The sequence below is a fragment of the Ylistrum balloti genome, unplaced genomic scaffold (genome assembly GCF_031769215.1).
Source record: "Ylistrum balloti isolate Yb309-2 unplaced genomic scaffold, AGI_CSIRO_Ybal_v1 Utg370020, whole genome shotgun sequence".
In the NCBI taxonomy this organism is placed as follows: domain Eukaryota; kingdom Metazoa; phylum Mollusca; class Bivalvia; order Pectinida; family Pectinidae; genus Ylistrum; species Ylistrum balloti.
Window position 1 is genome coordinate 559,052 of NW_026782088.1, and position 26,125 is coordinate 585,176.

Genomic DNA, 26,125 nt, shown 5'->3' on the forward strand with positions numbered 1-26,125 from the left:
CAATTTGTCCTAATAACACCTAACAAATTTTGTGGGATATCCTATATTATATTTTTGTATGCCTGGTAAGTCCTTTATACAATATACCAATAGGCTAGACAGAGCTCTCTTTAGATCGATCGGTTGAGAGTCAGACTTGCAAGCAGGGGGTCTTGGGTTCGAATTCTAGCCGATGTATTGAAATTTAACAATGCCCTCCGTAACATTGGCGCCCATTTAGGTACTCGGGAATAATACTTAGCCGTGCCGCATGTGCACCACTAAAACACCTGGAAAACTCGAGGACGAATTCTTTTCTGGAAACGGAGTATGCATCTGGCAAATACTAGTCAGAATATACCGCTCGGCTAGAGAGACCTTCCCTTTTGTTCGACCGTCAGACTGGTAAACAAGAGGTCCCGAGTTCGAATCCTGGCAGAGTCATTAAAATAAATAAGGACCTCTGTTAGTGAATGAATATATTCAAATAGACGAATGAAATGACGCCTAAATGAGTATACATGAAATGTCTTTGATCTACATGTGTATGTAGTATTCCTGGTGATTTCGTTGTCTCGACAGTTCTACTGTTGCGAATGTGACATCACTTGCATTGAGATTGACCCAGATTTAATAGGGGATGGCGGTTGTGATGCGGGTACTGGTTTGGTGTTGATGGGGATGGGGTGTTGGTGGGATGATGATAGGGGTGAGAGTGTTGATGTAGTGAAAGTGTTGATGGGGTGAGAGTATTGATGGGGGTGTGATGGGGGTGTTGATGGGAGTGTTGATGGGGTGAAAGTGTTGATGGGGGTGAGAGTATTGATGGGAGTGAGAGTGTTGATGGGGGTGAAAGTGGTGATGGGGCGAGAGTGTTGATGGGGGTGAGAGTGTTGATGGGGGTGAGAGTGCTGATGGGGGTGAGAGTGTTGATGGGGGTGAAAGTGTTGATGGGGTGAGAGTGTTGATGGGGTGAAAGTGTTAATGGGGGTGAGAGTGCTGAAAAGGGGTGAGAGTGTTGATGGGGCTGAGAATGTTGATGGCGATGTTGATGTGGGTGAGAATGTTGATGGGGTGAGAGTGTTGATGGCGGTGTTGATGTGGGTGAGAGTGTTGATGGGGTTGAGAGTGTTGATGGGGTTGAGAGTGTTGATGGGGGTGATAGTGTTGATGGGGGTGTTGATGGGGGTGAGAGTGCTGATTGGGGTGAGAGCGTTGATGGGAGTGAGAGTATTGATGGGGTTGAGAGTAGAGTGTTGATAGGGGTGAGAGTATTGATGGGGTGAGAGTGCTAATAGGGTGAGAGTGTTGATGGGATGAGAATGTTGATGGGGTGAGAGTGTTGATGGGACTGAGAATGTTGATGGCGGTGTTGATGTGGGTGAGAGTGTTCATGTGGGTGAGAGTGTTGATAGGGCTGAGAATGTTGATGGCGGTGTTGATGTGGTATGTTGATGGGGTGAGAGTGTTGATGGGGCTGAGAATGTTGATGGCGGTGTTGATGTGGGTGAGAATGTTGATGGGGTGAGAGTGTTGATGGGGCTGAGAAAGTTGATGGCGATGTTGACGTGGGTGAGAGTGTTGATGGGGTTGAGAGTGTTGATGGGGGTGAGAGTGTTGATGGGGGTGATAGTGTTGATGAGGGTGTTGATGGGGTGAGAGTGTTGATTGGGGTGAGAGTGTTGATGGGAGTGAGAGTATTGATGGGGTTGAGAGTATTGATGGGTTGAGAGTGTTGATAGTTGTGAGAGTGTTGATGAAGGTGAGAGTGTTGATGGGGTTGAGAGTGTTGATGGGGGTGAGAGTGTTGATGGAGGTGAGAGTGTTGATGGAGGTGAGAGTGTTGATGGGTTGAGAGTGTTGATGGGGGTGAGAGTGTTGATGGAGGTGAGAGTGTTGATGGGTTGAGAGTGTTGATAGGGGTGAGAGTATTGATGGGGTGAGAGTGCTAATAGGGTGAGAGTGTTGATGGGATGAGAGTGTTGATGGGGCGAGAGTGTTGATGGGGCTGAGAATGTTGATGGCGGTGTTGATGTGGGTGAGAGTGTTAATGGGGCTGAGAATGTCGATGGCGGTGTTGATGTGGGTGAGAGTGTTGATGTGGGTGAGAGTGTTGTTGGGGCTGAGAATGTTGATGGCGGTGTTGATGTGGGTGAGAGTGTTGATGTGGGTGAGTGTGTTGGTGAAGTCGTAGATAAAGCAGAAGACTCTTATCGTTTTGGAACTTCTGGTCGGATTTCACTTGTTTTTCTAGCACAAATTTTCCTTTGTTCGTGTTTGAGTTTGAATCAGAAATTTGCTGACATGGCGATAGTTACTTGTTGTTTTCAGTAAATATGTGTATACGTTACCCTACCCATCCCTACACACTATCATATATCGAAAGACACGCTTTTATGGAAAAAAAGGCTGTATGTTGTGTTTACGGAGACAAAACGTGTTAAATACTTGATGTTTTAGAAATAATGCGATGTCACTGTTACCTTGCTCAGCATGTGCACGTGCGTACCCGAGATCCAGTTTCTCCTACTCTTTAACACTCACAGGAAATACAAGACTTTAAATGTAAAACATGTTACGTAAATTATCGTATTACCGCGTCTCTGATAGCATGTGTCCATTATTACAGAAGCTGTTGTGTCAAGTACACATGTCACAGCGATCCTGTTTCTATTTTACGACCAAAATCATTTCATGTAACAATGTTTTATATCGTTCTGACATTTAAGTCGGCAAGTTACATTTTTTACGTGAAACAATCGTGCATTGAGTCGAACATCAGTGCCCAGAATATTTCTTATAGAGAATAACAACACATTTCATCGGTCATTTTTATTTTATGCTCAATTTATCCTCAGAGAAAATACCTTGTCCTGAATGTTACTGGAAAATGGAAATTCAGTATCTGATATTAATCTCAAAATTCACATTCACAGCCCTAGAAAAAAAGTTGTTTACAAAACTAGAAAACAACATTCAAGCAAAACTTTTCATATTCTATTTTAACAGCCAGAAGACAACAATTTGCATCAACTGTGCTCCGAAGAGTTTTTTACCAATCTTCAACGTCCTGTTAAACCTATCTTCAGTAAGAACATTTTATTTGTCTACTCTGTACACCGCTATACCTATTCTAAACTGAAGGAAAACCTTCGTTCCCTAGTTATAGAGATTTCTTTTCTAAGAACGGTGGTACAAATATATGGAACTATATTGAAGTCTATTTCGTGAAAAATCAAAGAATCAATATACGGAGGAGGAAATAGTTAAATGCTCGAATGCCTGGCTGACAATATCTTCGTTCAGATTGTCGACATACAAAACTATGCTCCTGTAATAGCTGACTTATTTTCCTTCACATAATTCTCAAACAAAGACTATACGAAGTCCTTCAATGGCACTTTTAATTGATATCGATGATGTCTGGTCTTTAATTAACAAGAATTTAAGTGACCACGTCAGTCGTATATACCCAGCAGTATTGGAAATCAAAGACACGACATACTTCTTTTCAAACAACGAAATCGACATGGACAGCTGTCCACCAAGCTGAATGATAAGCGTGATGACATAAATGCCCCTGGCGTTAATTTTCCATTTCTCTATAGCAACACCCAGCATCCCCAACCTGTGATATTTATAGAACAAAGGTACCAAGATTTTCCTACCGGATGCCGTCAAATGACAGCCGTTTTAAGGTTGCCATAATTATCTCATTGCGAAATATTCCATTTCTTTGCTGAACCCGTTTCACACTTACAATAACTACTTCTAGAGCACGAAACAATATACCAGCCACTAGGACAATTTTTTAGGAGCATAGGAAACCATATCACAGCGATGAGACAAACAAACCCTAAACATATTATGAGAGTTGTCTTTATGGTGGACTGTACTTGTTCTTCACTGGATACATAGTTTTCCATAGGAATACATTTGGCTTGTGGTTCCGTTGTTGTATACTTTGTTCTCATTTGATAACGTGACATTACTCGCTTGGATTGCCCAATGTTTACATAGGACGTGTCGTCGATGAAGCAGAAGACGCTTACTCTTCCGGAACATCTTATCTTATTCTCCTTGTACTTTTTCAGGAGTATTCGTGTCAATCTTCCTTTTGTCCATATTTTGTCATGATTTTATTGAATTTGAGTTCGGATTAGGATTTTGTCGACATGTTGGTATTTTCTTGTTGTCTTTTCTTAAGACTAATGTATCCCATCATTTTCGTTGTTGCACCTTTGATTTGAAATAAATGTTGCTCTCTGGATCCATTGACATTGCAATATATCCAGCATCAATCTTTGAAACACTTACTTATAGATAAACGTTGAAGGTATCCTTTGTCCTAAAGATAAAGTAATAAGTCTTGACGTGTTAGAATCTTCTGGTCACACCCAGTCATTTGTTGGGAATGGAGAAGATATTTACTATACCCATACTGCGAACCTGCTATCATTGAGGCGGCAAACAATGAACCTATTCTCCCGAGAGTCCCAGATACTATATCCAACCTTACATCTTACTTACACGATATAAGTAAGGATTACCTATATATAACAAACATAATATGGGGTTGGATCTGTAAATGACAACAAATTGTACGTGAACGCGCACACTCAATATTAATCCTGCTGAATAATACGGCAATTATAATCAGCCTCCTCAATTCATTCATGGAGCTGAAAAAGACAGCACCTGGACTTGTTAGCTGGGGAAAATCAACAGTTTACGAATAGCAAAATTGTTTTTAATAAATTATTGAAAAGAAGTTCCTGTGCATTTTGACATTTGAATAATCTTCGTATCTAGAATGCGCTGATCATTTCAGGTTAATTAAAACCACTTAAAATTATTAAAGAGTACGGATAGGTTAAGCTGTGTGGGTTGACGAGGCGGAACCAAGGTATCCGACCTCGTCAGAACAAGCTTGAGTACAAAGGATATCTAACGCTGGAACTTAGCTCTGCTACATCATTATTTACAATTTACTATTAAAGATAAATCTAAATGTGTCTTTTATGTGGCATAATATTTCATTTGATTGAATAGATATCACCTAGTACCAATTCTCTATTAATTGTAGCCATTTAAGTCGCTGTCTTTTCGCCTTGGAATTTCTCTATGTTTATGGCCATGAAGATATTTTTATACTGTATATATTCAAATTTGTATGCTACAAACTATGTGTTTATTCACGCTGTATCCTGATACCGCTAGCATATAAAACCTCAGCTTACAGTTTCCATGTGTCTTGACGACAGGAATAAAGAGAATTAACACTACTGGGCAAAACTATTAGATATTTGTGCATGTCGCCGCTCCCTGAAGCGAAGAGAGAACACTTGTCACGGAAAAGGCAAGAATGCCGTTAACTTTGATGTGTAACATTTAAAACGTTAAATACATGCAAAAGGCATGTCCCAGACGTTAAAAAGTAAACACATTTGCAAACCAGAATCTCAAAACGAAATAAAATCTCTTCACCTGTTCATGTGCGCATGCTCGATCACAATGTGAATCCTAATCACACGCACTTAAAGTCGTAAATTTTAAAAAATCCATTTTATGTTAATTATTTCAACAAGATAAAGTTGCGATAACCAGATGATTTGAGTTTTCACGAGTACGGCGATAGTCGGCGACATCGTTTTTGATGCAATATAGCAAACATGACCTGTGTCTTTGGGGAAAAAGGTAAAGAAATAATTTTCCTTCACAAAAGTATCTGAAGTTGTGATAGGTGTAAGGACAATTTCTCCAATGCACATTCTAGCTCACAAACAGGTTACGTATTTGAAGATTTTTATTTATTTTATTGTATTAAGGTTACCGAGTACCAAATTGTATTTTGATGATTTGTTTCTGGTGTTTTTTTCAAGCTCATTCTTTTCAATTTTCGAATGTGTACTTTTGTAGCTGTATGTGGAGTTTTGTTAAGAATCCGCGTGGCACGGCTGGACCTTTTCATTGGAGCTGCTTCTCTCCACAAGCATTTTGTTCCGGCATAGATTGTTGACTAGTTGTCTGTGCAGAATAGAAATTGAATTCAATATGTTCCTTGACACCACAATGAACCCAAACGTGGTCAAGTAATGTTGTAAAACATGTAAGCGACACTAAGAGTATATTATGTAACTACTAAAATAGAAAGTATGTCAAATAAACAGACGAGAAAACGATTGTGGACATTCTACATCCCTATACGGCAGGTACCGAGGACTTTAATTGACCGTGCCAAGTCTTTTCTGGGGAAACGCAAACACTCCAAGCTTTCTGGAGCAGGGTGTAAAAATAACACTGGTAGACGACTCATGTGGACATAACCCCCTCCCGGGAACACCGGGGGACCCACGTGATAAGTCTGTTTGTTTTCCGGCTATTATTGGCCTAGGAATCTCATAGTTTAACACACACACACTGCTCACATTGGATTCTTATACATGTATGTGTGCTGATTAAAACGGTTCTTAGGATTTTAACTTTGTTATAACCGTGGTTTTGTTTAGGATCTAAATAAAAATCGTTCATGGTTTGATGACTGACTTCAATATGCAAGATAAATAGCGGAACAAACATATGCAATAATACATAAGAATGGTAAATCAAATACATGTGGTATTTCCTGAAGAGTACAGACACTTTTGGTATTATGACAAGAATTTTTAAGATATGTAGCTTTCTATTTCCCTTATATAACATGGACGTTAAAAATCCTAAACATCTTCATAATCTGCTCCTTCAACATATAATTAATATATATGTCAATATTGTTCGTTGTACCTACTGTTACTGTCATCAAACACTTCTTCAATATACCACATGTTACCGTCATCAAACACTTCTTCAATATACCAAATAGTACCGTCACTGAAATATTTTTCAATATTATGTGTTATATGTAATACTTTTGTGATATTCTTTTTTTAAATGTCAACATACCATTTCCTTTTTTCTGTAGTTCTGTATTCCAAAATCAACACACGATACCTAGCTTTCCTGAATCACCAAGCAATGGGTCCCGTATCCAAAGATTGTATAAAAGACAGACACGTGTATGACACCTTTTAATAGGTGATTCAGTATCCTCAACTTAAATATCAATAGATGTGAATTAACATCTTCGTATCTTTACTGTTTAACATCTTTTTCTTTTCTTGTTTTCATTTATTTTTTTTTTTTTTTAGATTTAAGCGTCTTAACTTGATACATACATATTTAGACTTAAAAAAGTGTTACGCTTCGAGTATCATAATTTACATATTGCTATAACCAGCAACATAAGGCATCGACTTTTACTGGTTCAATTTATTTGTCCTTGCTGTTGTAGGGTTTCGTATATCTCAACTTCTCTTGCCTATAAAGACTTGCTCTGTGTCCTTAAATGTTGTCGAGTACGAGCAAGATAAAGAGACGAGATTAAATTATTTCTTTACTCCGGTTACTAGTCTTAATACCCATGAAATTTGAAGTTTTCTAGTTTATTAGGCGTTTATGACATTTATCAGTTGGAACAAATGCTTTCCTTCAATGAAGATCACTCACTTACGCACAAGAAGTACCAAATCGACCTTTCTAACCGTTCCAAAGGCTCTATGAAATATGAGGATGTTGAAAACTGTTTAGTTTTATTGGATTTATATCTCTGACGCGCTATCGTGAGTATGCCGTTCTATCCAGCGTTAATCAGGATGTTCAGGGTGTTAGATGTCACCATAACCAGTTTGACTTTCAAAATAACTTTTCTGATAATGAGAACACTAGCTCATTCTGCTGAATGATTGGATCAATTCATTCCAGTGGGGTAATAAAAGGCTTAAAATAATATAATGATATTATTATGGAGTCCGGGGAAAGAAAGTGGTAGATACAGCTGAGCAGGCAAAGCCAAAGGACGACAAGGCGACTAAAGATAACGGGAAGCAGTCATATCGCACCAAAGTGCAAAAGAGGTGACAGCTCTAGGCGACCTCACTACGACCAGAAGAGGTGGCAGCTCTAGGCGACCACACTACGACCAGAAGAGGTGGCAGCTCTAGGCGACCACACTACGACCAGAAAAGGTGGCAGCTCTAGGCGAACACACTACGACCAGAAGAGGTGGCAGCTCTAGGCGAACACACTACGACCAGAAGAAGTGGCAGCTCTTGCCGACCACACAATGTCCAAAAGAAGTGCCTGTTCCAGGAAAAGTTACTGTTTTAGCCTATCAGACAACATCAAGGAGAAGTTGCAGTAGTTCTAACCGACCAGATAACGCCAAGGAGAAGTGGCAGTTCTAGCTGACCAGACAATATAAAGGGGAAGTGGCTATTCTAGCCGACCTGACAACGTCAAGGAGAGGTGGCAATTCTAGTTGACAAGACAACATCAAGGTGAAGTTGCAGTTCTAGCCGACCTGACAACGCTAAGGAGAAGTGGCAGTTCCAACCGACCAGACAACATCAAGGAGAAGTGGTAGTTCTAACCGACCAGACAACGCCAAGGAGAAGTGGCAGTTCTAGCCGACCAGACAACATCAAGGAGAAGAGGCAGTTCTAGCCGACCAGACAACATCAAGGAGTTGCAGTTCTAGCCGACCAGACAACATCAAGGAGAAGTGGCAGTTCTAGCCGACCAGACAACATCAAGGAGAAGTGGCAGTTCTAACCGACCAGACAACATCCAGGAGAAGTGGCAGTTCTAGCCAAACAGACAACATCAAGGAGAAGTGACAGTTCTAACCGACCATACCACGTCAAGCAGAAGGATAAGTGACCTCTCTTGGCGACTAGAAAACATCCAGGAGAAGTTGCTGATGTCCGTTTTGGTTTTGTTTCAAGAATATATCAAGATATGTGACTATCTAGAAGAGTCTGTCGTGTCGTTGATTTCCAATTCTAATGGGTATGTACGATGGACCTGATCAACGAATCTCTTGTTATTTAAAACAAGGTGGCATGAACATATTTGAAAGAGAAACTGAAGGTCTTTGTGACCTGTTTTGATGAAGATTGATCAAATGCTCTTTTGAAATCTTTAAATCCACATACTTTTTATTCCACTGTTTGAGCAAACATCATGAAAATAAGACTGTAACAAAGATTTGATTGTACTAAGAATTGGCAAAGGTTTTGTTGAAAAGCTAGAGGAGCCAGTAATAAAAACGCTGTGAATAAGGATTTCAGTTAAGTTTATTAATCCAATATAAACGGGGGATGTCCGTATTCTTTTAATAAAAAGGCAATCCTCTTTGAAAAAAATGCATCAAAAGCATTCCTCTATAACAAGGCTATATCTTGGAGTAATATGTATTCTCTATTTATCAACAAATTAGAAAATGTATATTGTCATGTTTCTTTTCTGTGTGATTTATTTAATTCCTAACATCACAAATCATATAAATATATATATATATCATAAATGAATATGTTTGCTGATAGAATCATGTTTCTAAGATACCCGACACTTTTGTATAACATATATACTGTCACATTTCATATATTTGAAAATGTATTTCATCAAATCATATCAGATGTCTGGTATAAGTAAAATGGATGACCAGATAACGATAAAACGATGTTTAACCATATAATTCAATGTACAGGACATGTAGTGTTTAGTCTGTGATACAAGTATCAAAGTGTCCCAATGCATTGTATGTGAGATAGTAATTTTATAGTACGTAATAAGCACAAATAATGGGCCCCGTGACATCGAGCCGAAGGGGTTCATGGTTATGTAATTGTAATTTATGAACATGAATAGTATCTGTGTTATTATAATGATTACTGTCCATGTCGACAACACTATCTCCACGTGAAAACTGATTGCTTGGGAGCTCACAAAGGTCAAAGGTCAGCCGTATATTTGTGTCATGGACAGACACATTACATTACGTGCCATTAGTCCAGAATACAATTGGATCGTTGTAGGCTGTACGTTATATTGTACATTTTATTCTTGGATGTGAAATTAAGTCCGGAAATGCGATATTTGTAAAACTAGAAAATGGCATATGCAATGCAGTTTTTAGACCAATGTTTCGACATTGACGAAATATGATAAAACTGAGATTGACCTGAACTCACGTTAAAACTTCAACGTGAACACAAATGAGATGTATGGTTAGCAGTGTTGTTCGAAACAAGTAGTCCAACTATGTAAACACTTACAAATGTTTGTCTGTAGTTGTGTATTTTTGCTTAATGAAAACATCATTGATTGGATCTATGTTTCCGCTTTCTTCTTACAACAAACGTCAATGAAATACCAACCACGTGAGTATTTTTTGCAGTTGTACTATACTCTAAGCAGGTTACGTCATCAGCTATCATTAAGAACGATGGTTTATTCATATCATTTGTTATCTCCCAGGTAAAGATCGCAAATTAGCACAGTATGCAAATAACGGATTCATGTAATGTAAATCCTGATGTTTATTAGCAATATTTTGAGTTAGAAATACTTCTAAAGTTTAATTAGTATGACCTAGGCGGGTTATTTGACATCAAAGGATTCGGACATTCAACATGGAGACATTCATTTTTGAGTCGGACCACCTGCCTTCGTCATTAACGTGAAAAGAGGAAGTCACGTCACGCTAAGTGTGTCTGTAACACCGAGACCAACAAGGGTTGTGCCTCGCCGACATCCACTAATTATAACGCCATGCATATTAAGTCAGATGGTTGTATATTAAATTCGAGATCTAGTTACAGCTCTATTGCATAATTGTTATGTTGCTTTATGTGCGTATTCATTACAGAAGAAATGTCGTTTAATATTGCTGTAGAGGAACTGGCAATACAAAAAAGGGGAGAGTGATTCCGATAATGTCCTCGGAAGATGGATGAGAATTAAGAATTCTCTGATACTTCTTGTGGTAGTTAACGGTTTTGGAATATGTAACATTTATTTGGTGTAAGCACGTGCCTTATATCAACAATATATAGGATACAGTTGAAAACCGACATAAGTCATAAAACTCGTACAATGCTTAATTTATTGAATCCGTTCTCTTCCGGAACATCTGGTCTTATTCGTTTGGTCTTTTTCAGGAGTCTCCGTGCAATTCGTTCTTCTGTTAATAATTTACCCTATGATTATTGAATTTGGTTTGGATTTTCATTTCATTTGTATTTATTTTCTTGATGTTTAACAACTAAAACCTAACGTACACGATTTCTGTTTTCGATGAAACATTAACGCTAGCATATCTTATCATTATAGATAAGTGTATAGACTATGATTGAAATACACTGTTATCACTGGCTTCACTACTCAACCCAATATACAAATTCCTATTTAACCATCTTAGTAGCATTGTATCAAAATGTGTACCGCATTGTGGTGTGCAAATGACGGTACTGGACATCACGGACATTAATGTATCATGGTGTGTTGAGGAAGGTACTGGACATCACGGACATTAATGTATCATGGTGTGCTGAGGAAGGTACTGGACATCACGGACATTAATGTATCGTGGTGTGCTGAGAAAGGTACTGGACATCACGGACATTAATGTATCATGGTGTGCTGAGGACGGTACTGGACATCACGGACATTAATGTATCATGGTGTGCTGAGGAAGGTACTGGACATCACGGACATTAATGTATCATGGTGTGCTGAGGAAGGTACTGGACATCACGGACATTAATGTATCGTGGTGTGCTGAGGAAGGTACTGGACATCACGGACATTAATGTATCATGGTGTGCTGAGGACGGTACTGGACATCACGGACATTAATGTATCATGGTGTGCTGAGGACGGTACTGGACATCACGGACATTAATGTATCATGGTGTGCTGAGGAAGGTACTGGACATCATGGAATTAATGTATCATGGTGTACTGAGAACGGTACTGGACATCACGGACATTAATGTATCATGGTGTGCTGATGAAGGTACTGGACATCACGGACATTAATGTATCATGGTGTGCTGAGGACGGTACTGGACATCACGGACATTTATTTATCATAGTGTGCTGAGGAAGGTACTGGACATCACGAACATAAATGTTTAACATGTTTTATATAATACCTTTGTAATGAATAATGGAGTGAATTTGAAAATGAAAAACAGGAATGAGAATTTCTTTTGTGGGCATTATCAATCGACTTTCCAGATTTGGAAACAAACAACTGGCTAATGTTAACGAACAAACTATGTTCAAGTAGGTTTGGTATATACAGTAGTGCTGTCATCACGGGTAAACACATGTATGATCGAGAACTTCCATTTTACATTCAAATATAGCACGTATTAGTTACCACATCGATCGTATAAACACTGTTAAATGTGAAGGCTGTGTCAAAACTTGTTTCGTCAGAACCATATACATTTGTATACAACTTACCGATGTCTGGTTTACTAACATATAACGTATATAATAAGTACGATACTCTCGATTTTACCTTCAAAGTATTTTATCACATCAAAAGATTAAATGGGAATTGTACAACAGCCAATGCTGATATAAGACCTCTCTCCGTTCGATTATATAGAGAATAACAATAACAGAGTTTTCACTTTTAAGGTCACACTGTTTCATCCGTCAGTAATCGTTTTGACGACCAGCCGATCAGAGATTCCTATAAAATAGTGATAGTCATGCAAGTTAGATTGTAAGTATTAGTGAAAGTATCAATATCAGAGAATAGTATCTACAAATATACAAAAGTAAACAGCACATATAAAACAAGAGAACAACACCTACGATAAACAACAAGAGTAATACCGCCTCAAGGAAAAAAAATAGAAAAGTGAAAACATCTACAAAAATAGAAAAGTGAATAACACCTACAAAAATAGAAAAGTGAATAACACCTACAAAAATTGAAAAGTGAATACCGCCTACAAAAATAGAAAAGTGAATAACAAAAATAGAAAAGTGAATACCGCCTACAAAAATAGAAAAGTGAATAACACCTACAAAAATAGAAAAGTGAATAACACCTACAAAAATAGAAAAGTGAATAACACCTACAAAAATTGAAAAGTGAATACCGCCTACAAAAATAGAAAAGTGAATAACACCTACAAAAATTGAAAAGTGAATAACACCTACAAAAATTGAAAAGTGAATACCGCCTACAAAAATAGAAAAGTGAATAACACCTACAAAAATAGAAAAGTGAATAACACCTACAAAAATAGAAAAGTGAATAACACCTACAAAAATAGAAAAGTGAATAACACCTACAAAAATAGAAAAGTGAATACCGCCTACAAAAATAGAAAAGTGAATAACACCTACAAAAATAGAAAAGTGAATACCGCCTACAAAAATAGAAAAGTGAATAACACCTACAAAAATTGAAAAGTGAATACCGCCTACAAAAATAGAAAAGTGAATAACACCTACAAAAATTGAAAAGTGAATACCGCCTACAAAAATAGAAAAGTGAATACCGCCTACAAAAATAGAAAAGTGAATACCGCCTACAAAAATTGAAAAGTGAATACCGCCTACAAAAATTGAAAAGTGAATACCGCCTACAAAAATAGAAAAGTGAATACCGCCTACAAAAATAGAAAAGTGAATAACACCTACAAAAATAGAAAAGTGAATACCGCCTACAAAAATTGAAAAGTGAATACCGCCTACAAAAATTGAAAAGTGAATACCGCCTACAAAAATAGAAAAGTGAATACCGCCTACAAAAATAGAAAAGTGAATACCGCCTACAAAAATAGAAAAGTGAATACCGCCTACAAAAATAGAAAGTGAATAACACCTACAAAAATAGAAAAGTGAATACCGCCTACAAAAATAGAAAAGTGAATACCGCCTACAAAAATAGAAAAGTAAATAACACCTACAAAAATAGAAAGTGAATAACACCTACAAAAATAGAAAAGTGAATACCGCCTACAAAAATAGAAAAGTGAATAACACCTACAAAAATAGAAAGTGAATAACACCTACAAAAATAGAAAAGTGAATACCGCCTACAAAAATAGAAAAGTGAATAACACCTACAAAAATAGAAAAGTGAATAACACCTACAAAAATAGAAAAGTGAATACCGCCTACAAAAATAGAAAAGTGAATACCGCCTACAAAAATAGAAAAGTGAATACCGCCTACAAAAATAGAAAAGTGAATAACACCTACAAAAATAGAAAATGAATACCGCCTACAAAAATAGAAAAGTGAATAACACCTATAAAAAAGCACCTACGGTAAATACAAAAGTAGTCATAACCTACAAAAAACACGTAATAAATAGAATCTACAAAAGCACACAAATGAATAGCACCTTGCGATAAAATTTGATAGATTCAGTTCATGCCAAATAAAAAACTAAATCACTTATCTGCAACATCCTTGGCACTGTGCAGCACATATAAACATCATTCAAATGTATCGAAAATGATCAAATCTATGAATTTTATGGAAGTGTAGGGTAAATGAATGACTTTGTTTTCTTTGCCCTGTGACATTCATTTAACTACTTTATCACTTAGTGCCTCTGACTAGTCCAAAAATGTGATGCAGTTTAATTCATTACATGTATTTGACTCTTCTTTATCAAATTCGTAATTTGTATTAAACGGTGTTAACTACTTTTGTGTTGTTTGTTCAATCTCGTAGGGCTGAAGCTGAAATTATCGTATTAAAAATATAAAGAACTAGAAGAATGCATACAAAATTGATAAAAATTGACAGAATTGCAAAAACACTTGAATAGAAACTTGAGGGGACTTCATAATCGTTTTTACGAAGTGAATTAATCGTATCCTCTTCAGTCTCTTGAAGATATATCCAATAAAAGCAGAAAAAAGCTTTATCAGCTACACGCAAACAACAAAAGAATTTGGGAAAATGTGCAGTTTTGGTTTTCTAGGGAAGCCGTGGATTTATATGTCCATGTCAGTAAGTGAACACGTGCTTGTTAAACAAGAAGTGATAATCCTATAGAGGAATTACAGAGCTCGGACATCACTGGGACGGACAGATTTATGCTGATTTGTCGGCGAATTTTCCAAATTCCTTCAAGATGAAAGCTTTAGTCATTTGCATTTAGGTCATCAGACAACGAGTTTCAGGGGTCAGAGAGTGGCCTTGGAGAAAATGTCGTTCATGATCGTCATACATCTCCTCGCCACGCCCGAGGGCCTGCCTTGTCTGTACAGGGTGCCCTTTTAAATGTTGTAATTAACGTATTATACACAGTCTATCATTACTTTGATTTCCGCCGTAATCTGACAGAGTCACGTGGCACAATCTCGTGCCGTAACGTTGTGTCTGACGTAAGTGTGGGAGGATTTGGATGGACGCCATTTTTCTGTGTAGTTAGATTTGCTCATCTGTGCATATAATTGCATCATGAATTGATGAAAATAAACCAGTAGTGCTTAACCAAGAGGCATGAGTTATTATTGAGGTGAGGTGACCTGTAAATATCTAGTGCCATACAATGGTCAGTAGATATCAAACTCAGTGGTGTTTGTTTGATTACACTAAAGGCGATGAAACACTGAAAGATAGACACGTATCAAGGAGTTGACTTCATTTTAAACCAAAAAATGGTTTTGGCAACACATCATCTAGGAAGTGGATGTTGATACTGAAACATTAACATCAATGAATTATATAGTTAACCTTCGAATGCCCTAACACATGCACTGTAATACCGTCATAACATTATTTAGGGCAGTAGAACAAACAGCACGTCATTCATGATAAATAGTATTAAACATTATATGTTTTAGTTTGTTGAAAACATTTGAAAATTCTGAAATAAGATTACAACTCTTCAATCAAACTGTCACTTAGGTGTATATAGATGTCATCATTTTGATGCTGTAATCAGTACTTCACACCTGTCTTACGTAATCTGGGTTGTAGACCAGGTGTGCAGGCTAATCACGAGAAAAACTATTGTCTATCACCTTTATTTTGAATGTTTTAAACGACGATGTCAAAATGATCAATAACATTATGTATTAAATTGCACTTACATATATATATATAGTCCTCTTGAAGCTACGCTACATTTACATATTTCGAGAAATATATCATGTTTAGTACTTTGTCTAAAAACTGTTTCAGTTAACCATATGAACATCATACTTCGCCAATGTACACTTTTCTTGAAAAGTTTGGGTAGGGTGGAAGCGTGAGATTTAGAGTATAAACATTAGTCTCTGTATGAGGTTTACACAGAGGTTTGGTTAGGATGGAAGTGTGAGATTTAGAGTATAATACTTAGCCACTGTACGAGGTTTAAACAGAAGTTTGGTTAGGACGGAAGTGTGAGATTTAGAGTACAATACTTAGCCACATGCGTGATATTGGTTTGATACTTAATTTGAAGGAAATACAGTTCTGTATAGTCTTTTTCTCGCATTTGGCAAACATTTCTTTTCGAAAATTTTCAATTGTCGACAGCAATCATTCCAGACAACATGCCACACTTCTCGACATATATTGTATATTATCAGGGTTGATTCCTAAAATTGTATATACTCATTGACATTCAGAAGATACATTTTACATATCCTGTAGGATAAAGCTAGTTTACACCCGAGGATACCCAAACATCATTCCCAGACCCATAACCCCCACATTCTCAACACGGTACGTTAGCACGGGGCGTGTTCGCTACATATACTCTATCTGTCCACCCGTACAGCACAGGAGCGGTGTTGACATCGACACCAAACACATCAGCTCGAAATGAAAAAAAGTATTGTCATTTGTGATCTTTTTCCAATATGAAAAAGGAAAATATTGTTATCATTTTGAAGGTTTCAATTTGATCAAATTAGATACTATTTAAAACGCGCACTAGTTCTGTTAAAATGCAATAATAAACATATTATCGTATACCTGTTTGATCTTTGCGAGATTAATTAAGTTTGCAATACTGAGACATACCTTCAGTGGAATAATAAAGCGAAATATACTGTTGTTTGTGGTTACATATGGTTGGTACTGTTCACGCTACAGTGACAGGTAGTCATCAAATTAGGATTAACATCACAGGAAACAAACCAATGACACATTCAACAATTGGCTTGGTTTTCCAAATGTCATCTCGAGGACAACAATCAAATAATAACGTTTTATTTGTAGGTTTTGTGAGAGAACATAATGGGACACACAGACCAGTACATAATACTGGGGATGTAACAGTATATGTGCCCAGTGACTCCCTAATACTTTCTCGCTAACGTAGGTCTGTGTTGTCAGTTATCGCATAATCACTTCCGGTAACATTAACGCATGCGTGAAAAGGAACACAATCCTAAGGAATGTCAGTGTCGAAAGCATTGACTGGAAGTGTATCAGGACATATTTAACGGTTACACAGAAAAGACTTGGATCTGATATACACAGAGTTCACGACAGTTAGTGACATAAATGACATGATAATTACGTCGTGTGTATTATTGATTAGTATCTCTCGTGACACGACCTAATTAAGACATTAACAAAGTGAACTATAAACATTATCAGTATTATTACGATATGAAAATGAAAATATTTTCCGATCAACCAACATACTTCTCTTCACCTATCACAAAAATTAACATCACGAATCAGATTTACAATAACCTAACAGTCAAACTGTCAACATAATTGAAACGTGTCCGAATGAGTCCCTAAAAGTACAATATGACTCCTTAACAAGTATATAAGTCGCTTTTGTATGGATATAGATGTTTCAGTAAAATTTCAGTGCCATTATGATCTTCTCAAGACAGTTTAAATAAAAATATACGACGCGAAGAAAATTTGGTAATTTACTAGCAATAGTTTCTGAAATTGTTCACCGGGATAATGGTAACGGTATTACAACGATTCAATGTAATGTTTGTTAACTTAAATCATACAACACATACATAGATTGTTAATGTCCTCCCGAATAACTCACACACGAGATTGACACAAGAGTAAGATTTCATTTTAATAATTCCATATAACTCATATTACTTATAAAGCTACAAATTGTCGATCCGATTCTCTGTAAAACCGAAAAAGTTCACTCAGACGGGATATTTATAACGTCGAGGTGATGTGATGATATTATTTACTGAATTTTTTATTCGAAGACATCTATTTCAAAATACATCGTAATAAGTAGACCGATGAAATGACGAAAAACTGTCAATCACAGATACATAATATGTATAGCCCACTGGTCTATCAAATTAAATCAAGCCAATACTGAAATGAATTAGAACAGTTACAGCTTAAAGTTCCGCACTTACGCCAAACTTTAAACTAATCACTACCTTGCTGATTCACAGGCGTCTTAAGACAAGATTTAAGTCCTAGCACGGAATGTCCTCAGGGGAGTCAACTATAAATGAACACATCACTTCCTGTCTATGGGCGACTTCCAGTTCCTGTATATTCGTCTCGCCCATGGCCAGATCGACGATTTCTCTTTCGCCTTCAATAGTCGTTTCGTAGCTGCTTTCCTGTCTGCATCCTTGACCCCTAGTGCCGTGAACATTTCTCCAAAGGGCTTGTGTTCCGGTATCCTATCTTCACTGGGAAGACCAGCATTTCCGCCTCACTGCTCCAATATTTCCTATCCCTATACCAGTGTATCGTATTGTTTTCTTCCGTTGGAATGCTTTCTCAACCATCCCTCCCAAGCAATTGTTGGATCAACCTTGATCAGTTTTCTTCCTTGATTTAACCAATGGAGAACATTATTTCGTAGTCTAGTATGGACGATGTCTGAAACACTAGTCAAGGTTCATCCTTAAGGTTTTACTTCGTGGATGTTGTTGATGAAGTCTTCGTTTAAATCTTTCTTTTGATCATATTTTGCCCTAATCTTTTTAAATCTGACCTTGGACTATGATTGTGTTTACTTGTTGGTATTTTCTTATTTGTGCACATTTCTTTGATGTCTTCTAGCACCACCTTCCTCTTTGTCTAGAGCGCTCTACACGTACCCTTCCCAATCCCAGTTGTCCATACACATGTGGAATCGAAAATGTATCTATTTCTCAAACGACATTCCGCTTGGTCGTTTGTGAAACTGGCTGACCATTTCCTTCAACTTCTTGTCTCTATACAGACATTCATGAGCTTTCCATTTTAGCACCACAAACCTATGTAGTCTTGCTTTTGACACCTTCATCTCTTCGCCTAGTGATAAATGGGTAGCTGGCTGATGTGCATTCCGATGCTAGCCTAACTTTTGTGTACTGAATGTTAATCCCTGAACTTCCATTGCGGTCGTAATTGAACTGTTTTTGAAGTTCGGTCTTGTCTCTCCTTCCAATTGTACTGGCGTCAACCAACTTTCCCTATCACTTAAGCGAACTGTTGAAAACGGATTGTCATCCCCCGGATCTTCGGTATGAACTTCTAGGATATCTTCCTCCTTTTGATGACTAAATCCCTTAACGCCTCTTGTTTGGATTGCAATCTTGTCCATTCCACAGTTCCCTCGATGGTCTATCAATATATGACATAGAAGATATCCCACTTCACAAATATGACAGAAAATATCCCACTTCACAAATATGACATAGAAGATATCCCACTTCACAAATATGACAGAAAATATCCCATTTTACAAATATGACATAGAAGATATCCCACTTCACAAATATGACATAGAAGATATCCCACTTCACAAATATGACATAGAAGATATCCCACTTCACAAATATGACAGAAAATATCCCACTTCACAAATATGACTGTATATTATGGTTGCTATATCTTGTTGGATAGACGTACACAAGGTGTTAAACAGAAAAAGTAGTGCGTACTATTGCAGAGCAAAGTTCCTATTCTTCTGTGATTGTGTTAAAAACCTAACTTTGAAATGAAAATATGATGTACGTTATAGAAGATATTTATCTTATATATAAATTGTTAGAGTGGTTACTTAAATAAATTTTAATAGTGTAGACCCTTTCTAGTAAGTTTGTGAAAATTGTTTCAAATAATGATGGATAGCGAACATTAAAGTACTTTCTGACGTTTTATGTTTCTTTGTTGGTTTAAAGAAAACCCCAGCGCAAGCTAAAGTTAGGATCCATATCCTGAAGATATCACAGAGCGCGAACACATCAGGTCTGTAATTGCTTTCATGCGCTGTTAGATGCAAACATGCAAACCTATTAAGTCCTTCATTATCGCGTATGTTTTACACCTGGGAGGCACGTGCTTTAATCAACACCATTTAAATTTAACTTAGTATACAAATATATCATGTGATTCTGACGTGGTTTTACACTTCGGCAATTCATCATAGTACCTTTACACTGATACGATTACAGGAACACTTAAGCAATAAATAGCACGTGAGATTGCACGTGTGATTTGATACGGATACACACTGATAATAACATCAACACGTTTCCCACTGACAAAAGTCTGACGTGTTATACTCCTACTGTATAGATCTATCTGAACTCTGAGTGTTCCTATTTCTTGGTCAATCAAAAGTATCCATGTCTCTATGATGTCACTATTGGCAAACAATAAGAGATCATGACTTCTATCTTGCACAATGTGTCCCCGAGTACTGTTAGTACATCACCTTTTTGTAAACCATTCTCGCGTTACTAGTCCGTGTTAATTTTACAATATTCCATTTTTGGTCCAGTACAACGGGTATTTTGTTTTTAACTCGAACGTGCTTGTCTCTAGTCCAGTCATTGGTCAGTAAGTAATAGCCAAGAAAACATTTACTGTTTGAACGGTTCAGCCTTTTGATAATAGAGATTAAAGCCGAACTGATCTGAGAGTTCACTGTTGGCAGTCTCCATTTACACCCGTACTTACGTCGTACAATAAAAGCATCATGTCTTTTGTTCGATATTCCAGTAGTTAATTAGACAGGCCACTCGTCCAGACTGAAGGTACAGTAGTTACTATATTGTTCGATATTCCAGTAGTTAATTAGACAGGCCACTCGTCCAGACTGAAGGTACAGTAGTTACTATATTGTTCGATATTCCAGTAGTTAATTAGACAGGACACTCCTCCAGACTGAAGGTACAGTAGTTACTATATTGTTCGATATTCCAGTAGTTAATTAGACAGGACACTCCTCCAGACTGAAGGTACAGTAGTTACTATATTGTTCGATATTCCAGTAGTTAGTTATACAAGGCACTCCTCCAGACTTAAAGTACAGTAGGTGATATATTACTTTAGATATCGGCGTATGATATTTTGCACCTCTCTAGAACACAGGTGCAATACATTTGGTACTCCTCTAGAACATAGGCGCAATACATTTGGTACTCCTCTAGAACACAGACACAAAACATTCGGTACTCCTTTGGAGTATGGTTGCATTACATTTGGTACTCCTCTAGAATATGAATGCATTTTTATATTTGTTACTTTTCTAAATTAGAGTATTAATACATTTGGTACTCTTCTAAAAATCGGGTGTATTACATTCGGATCATCCTCTAAAACATTGGTGTATTATATTTGGTACTACTCTGGAATATAGGTGTATTATATTTGGTACTTTTCTAGAATATCGGTAAATCTGATTCCGTAAAACTACATGTGTATTATAGTACGTTGAATTCAATAGTCCCCTATAATAAAGGAATATTATATCCATCACTCGAAGAGAAAAAAAGATACATTAAAATATAAGATACAATTCATGCCGAGTATGAATGGTACAAGAACGTTTCAGTGTATCGGGGCTGCGTGACAAGGAGTGTTGAATATCATAAATCTCGGGGTGTAAAGTAACACACTTTTATAACTTAATATGTCTCATATGTATTTTTGTATCTAGTTCAATAATTACCCTTAAGTAAAACATATACCTCTAGTTTACTTAGACCTGAGGTTATCATACAGACTAGATCATAATAAACCATCATGTATCATGACGCTTATAGGATGTGCCCACACCATTAACAATTCCGAACTCTACTCTTCTCGTGGAAATAGATACGTGGTTTTTTTCACCTTAATTGTGGATCATTTGACAAATACTTATCTTAATTTTCAGATCGTACGAATGATAAAGGATACCAAACGATTGCTCGTATCAGAAATTAGAATCTTCTGCCATCAGATATCAGTGCATATTCGTTAACGTGTTATTTACGTACAAAATTGTAGGTATTTATGATGACGTATCACATTTAGTAGCAGGTGTATAGAAATCCCCAGTCCACAGATAATCAGAAACATTCATGTATTATATTAAATATACTAATGGAGTCTCCCTTTGTTATCTTTTCTAGTTGCCTTACATAGATATCATATAATATCATAACTTAATATCTGTCGTTTGAGTGAAGTGTCTCTTATTCAATTGTTAAGGTCAATGGCGAACGGTGAGAGCAGGAAATTTGGAAAAAGAATTGTTCACTTTTCCCTCATCCATCATTTTCTTCTCTCTCTTTACCCTGACTCGCCTTTGTTCCCGTCTTCCCCTCTTTCTCTACCCGGTGTACCCTTGCTCCATATCCCTCACTCTCCATACCTTCCCTCGTCCTAATACCCACCTCCCTCTCTCTCGTTCAACTTCCCGGTTTCCCTTGCTCTATTTCCCTCCCTCTCTTCACCGTCCCTCCGTCCTCATACCCGCTCCCCTATGTCTCTCTCATTCCACCTCCCGATGTACCCTTGCTCCATTTCCCTCCCTCTCTTTACCCTTCCTCGTCTCCATACCCGCTCCCCTATGTCTCTCTCATTCCACCTCCCGATGTACCCTTGCTCAATTTCCCTCCCTCTCTTTACCCTTCCTCGTCCCCATACCCGCTCCCCTATGTCTCTCTCATTCCACTTCCCGATGTACCCTTGCTCAATTTCCCTCTCTCTCTTTACCCTCCCTCGTCTTGATACCCACCTCCCTCTCTCACTCATTCCTATTACCGGTTTTCCCTTACTCCATTTCCCTCCCTCTCCATACCCTCCCTCGTCCTGATACCCACCTCTCTCTCCCTCTCTCTCTCTCTCTCATTTCTATTCCCGGTTTAACCTTGCTCCATATTCCTCCCTCTCCTTACCCTTCGTCCTCATACCCGCTCCCTCTGTCTCTCTCAATCCACCTCCCGGTTTTCCCTTGCTCCATTTCCCTCCCTCTCTTTAGCCTCCCTCCGCCCTCATACCCGCTCCCTCTGTCTCTCTCATTCCTAGTCCTGGTTTTCCCTTGCTCCATATCCCTCCCTCTCTCTATCCTCCGCCCTCATACCCGCTCCCTCTGTCTCTCTCATTCCTAGTCCTGGTTTAACCTTGCTCCATATCCCTCCCTCTCGCTATCCTCCGTCCTCATACCCGCTCCCTCTGTCTGTCTCTCTCATTCCTATTCCCGGTTTAACCATGCTCTATATTCCTCCCTCTCCTTACCCTCCACTCCCCATTCCCGGTTTAACCATGCCCTCGCACACCTCCTCTGCATTGTCACTAACCAAAATTGGAACATGCCTATCAATGTGAAATAACCGAATACCTTCTTCAAATCAAGTGCATTATATAGGGAGCGTATTCTTTGATAAGTAACCATACACTTTAATAGTATCATGATGACACAGGAAGATACAAAATCACGCTCAACCGACCAAACGTAAACCATCGTTATAATTTAATAACAATTTCCACGTTTCCACGCTTTTAGCTATTGCCCACGTACCCGAGCTGATGTGGAAAATATTAAACCGTATATTCTTATTCAACCGGAAAAGTCGAGCAACATCTTTGTGTCTGGCCATCAAATAATTAAATCACAAATTGCGATATCTGTGCTATGGTAAAATTTATAACAGGAGCTAAAAACATTTTAAAATAAATTTATTTTATAATAATAGTCACACAATGATGTACATAAGAGCAATGGACGTCATTTTCAACTAAAAGTGTTGCCTCGAACTCGCCACTCCCTTAAATATAAAAATGTACTCTGTTATGTCGGAGTGGTATCGAAATTAAAAATCTGAAAAATGGCTGTTTATGTTAAACGTTAACATCACAGACATGAACGTTTAACGTGATTAGGTAATGGGGAAGTGTGTTTTTTGTGCATGATAAATCAATAGTAATTAGGATTAACAATTACAGAGTACGCAAATAGACTAACTGTCGGTATAGGCCTTGTGGAGGCATCAGCAATATTCTTTTTTATAGTAAACAAGTAGATAACGATAGATAATATGGTGTAGTCATAGCTTTAAAACCGACTGACTGAGCCAACCGTCAAGTCTAAATAATCATTTCCTGATCGATTCTGCTGAGTACTTTCATCAAATTTCTTAAAGTAAAAAAAATTAATGCATTCCGAAATGAAAAGATGATACCATCGGTGATTAGTTCGATTTTACAGAACTCTGGTTAGGATTACGGTAGAACGTCCTTATGTGGTTGTTTGTAACACAGTCTGGTTCCAATCACTTTTGGTTCTGTTTATACCTTGCTCTCATTTGAGAACGTGGCATTACTTACTTGGATTGACCAAGGTTTACATGCCGCGGGTCGTCTTTGAAGCAGAAGACTCTTACTCTTCCGGTACACCTGGTCTTATTCTTCTAGTACTATTCAGGAATCGTCGTTTAAATCTTTCTTTTGTCCATAGTTAGCCCTAGTTTATTGAGTTGGAATAACGATTTTGTTGACATGTTGGTATTTTCTCGGTTCCTTTTTCTACAGTGATAAATTTGTTATGCTCCCTCAAATTATGAATAGACAAGGTGAATAAAGGTTTATTCTGATTCAGATTCATGAAGAATTCGTCGTAACATCGGATTGATGTTTTCATGAAAAGCCTCTCGTATTAGACATTTTCCAGAGTATTTGACCATTTTGACTAAAACGGATGAGAATTATAGGCAGGAAAACCGCCACACTACCAGGAAAACTGCAAAAGGCGATTTTAAATATTTTCATATCTTTGTACTTGAGTGTCAGTTTACACTTACCCGTTCGTGTACATGTAAGATTAAAACAAATCCAGTTACTATTGTCCTTAAGCATGTTTACCTCTAACTAGGACAAATTCTCTGCCTTTCAATATCTAAATACCTACCTAATACAGTTACATATTTATTTTGAGATATCAATATCAATGGACTCAAGTAGCAGCACTTGCCTTACCAATCGAATAGTGATGCCGAGCAATTGTTTTGAAAAAAAAGACAAATCATTACAAAATGGTTCCAACTCTTGTTTTGAGCCGCATCATACAATCTCCAACAAACATGACAAAACTCAGGAGACAGTTAGCCATATCATACAGTTTCCAATAACATCACAATACTCAGGAGACAGTTAGCCGCATCATACAATCTCCAACAAACATGACAAAACTCAGGAGACAGTTAGCCATATCATACAGTTTCCAATAACATCACAATACTCAGGAGACAGTTAGCCGTATCATACAGTCTCCAATAACATCACAATACTCAGGAGACAGTTAGCCGCATCATACAATCTCCAACAAACATGACAAAACTCAGGAGACAGTTAGCCATATCATACAGTCTCCAATAACATCACAATACTCAGGAGACAGTTAGGTGCATCATACAGTCTCCAACAAACATGACAAAACTCAGGAGACAGTTAGCCATATCATACAGTCTCCAATAACATCACAATACTCAGGAGACAGTTAGCGGTATCATACAGTCTCCAATAACATCACAATACTCAGGAGACAGTTAGCGGTATCATACAGTCTCCAATAACATCACAATACTCAGGAGACATTAAGCTGCATCATACATTCTCCAACAACATCACAATACGCAGGAGACAGCTAGCCGTATCATACAGTCTCCAACAAACATCACGCAGCAATCAGGAGACATTTAGCTGCAGCATACAGTGTCCAACAACATCACAGCAATCAGGAGAGACAGTTAGCCGCATCATACAGTCTCCAACAACATCACACAGCAATCAGGAGACAGTTAGCCGTATCATACAGTCTCCAATAACATCACAATACTCAGGAGACAGTTAGCCGTATCATACAGTCTCCAATAACATCACAATACTCAGGAGACAGTTAGCCGCATCATACAATCTCCAACAAACATGACAAAACTCAGGAGACAGTTAGCCGCATCATACAGTCTCCAATAACATCACAATACTCAGGAGACAGTTAGCCGTATCATACAGTCTCCAACAACATCACACAGCAATCAGGAGACAGTTAGCCGTATCATACAGTCTCCAACAA

The 26,125-nt window shown here is 37.8% G+C and overlaps 1 protein-coding gene across 1 annotated transcript; it reads right to left on the reverse strand.

Annotated features, from left to right (window-relative positions):
* Window positions 1–563: 563 nt before the first annotated feature.
* Window positions 564–22,424, reverse strand: LOC132548625 (mucin-2-like). Its single transcript, XM_060212497.1, is given in 3 exon segments — window positions 564–2,188; window positions 19,249–19,404; window positions 22,349–22,424. Coding segments are annotated over 3 exon segments (1,857 nt in total).
* Between the last annotated feature and the right edge of the window lie 3,701 nt (window positions 22,425–26,125).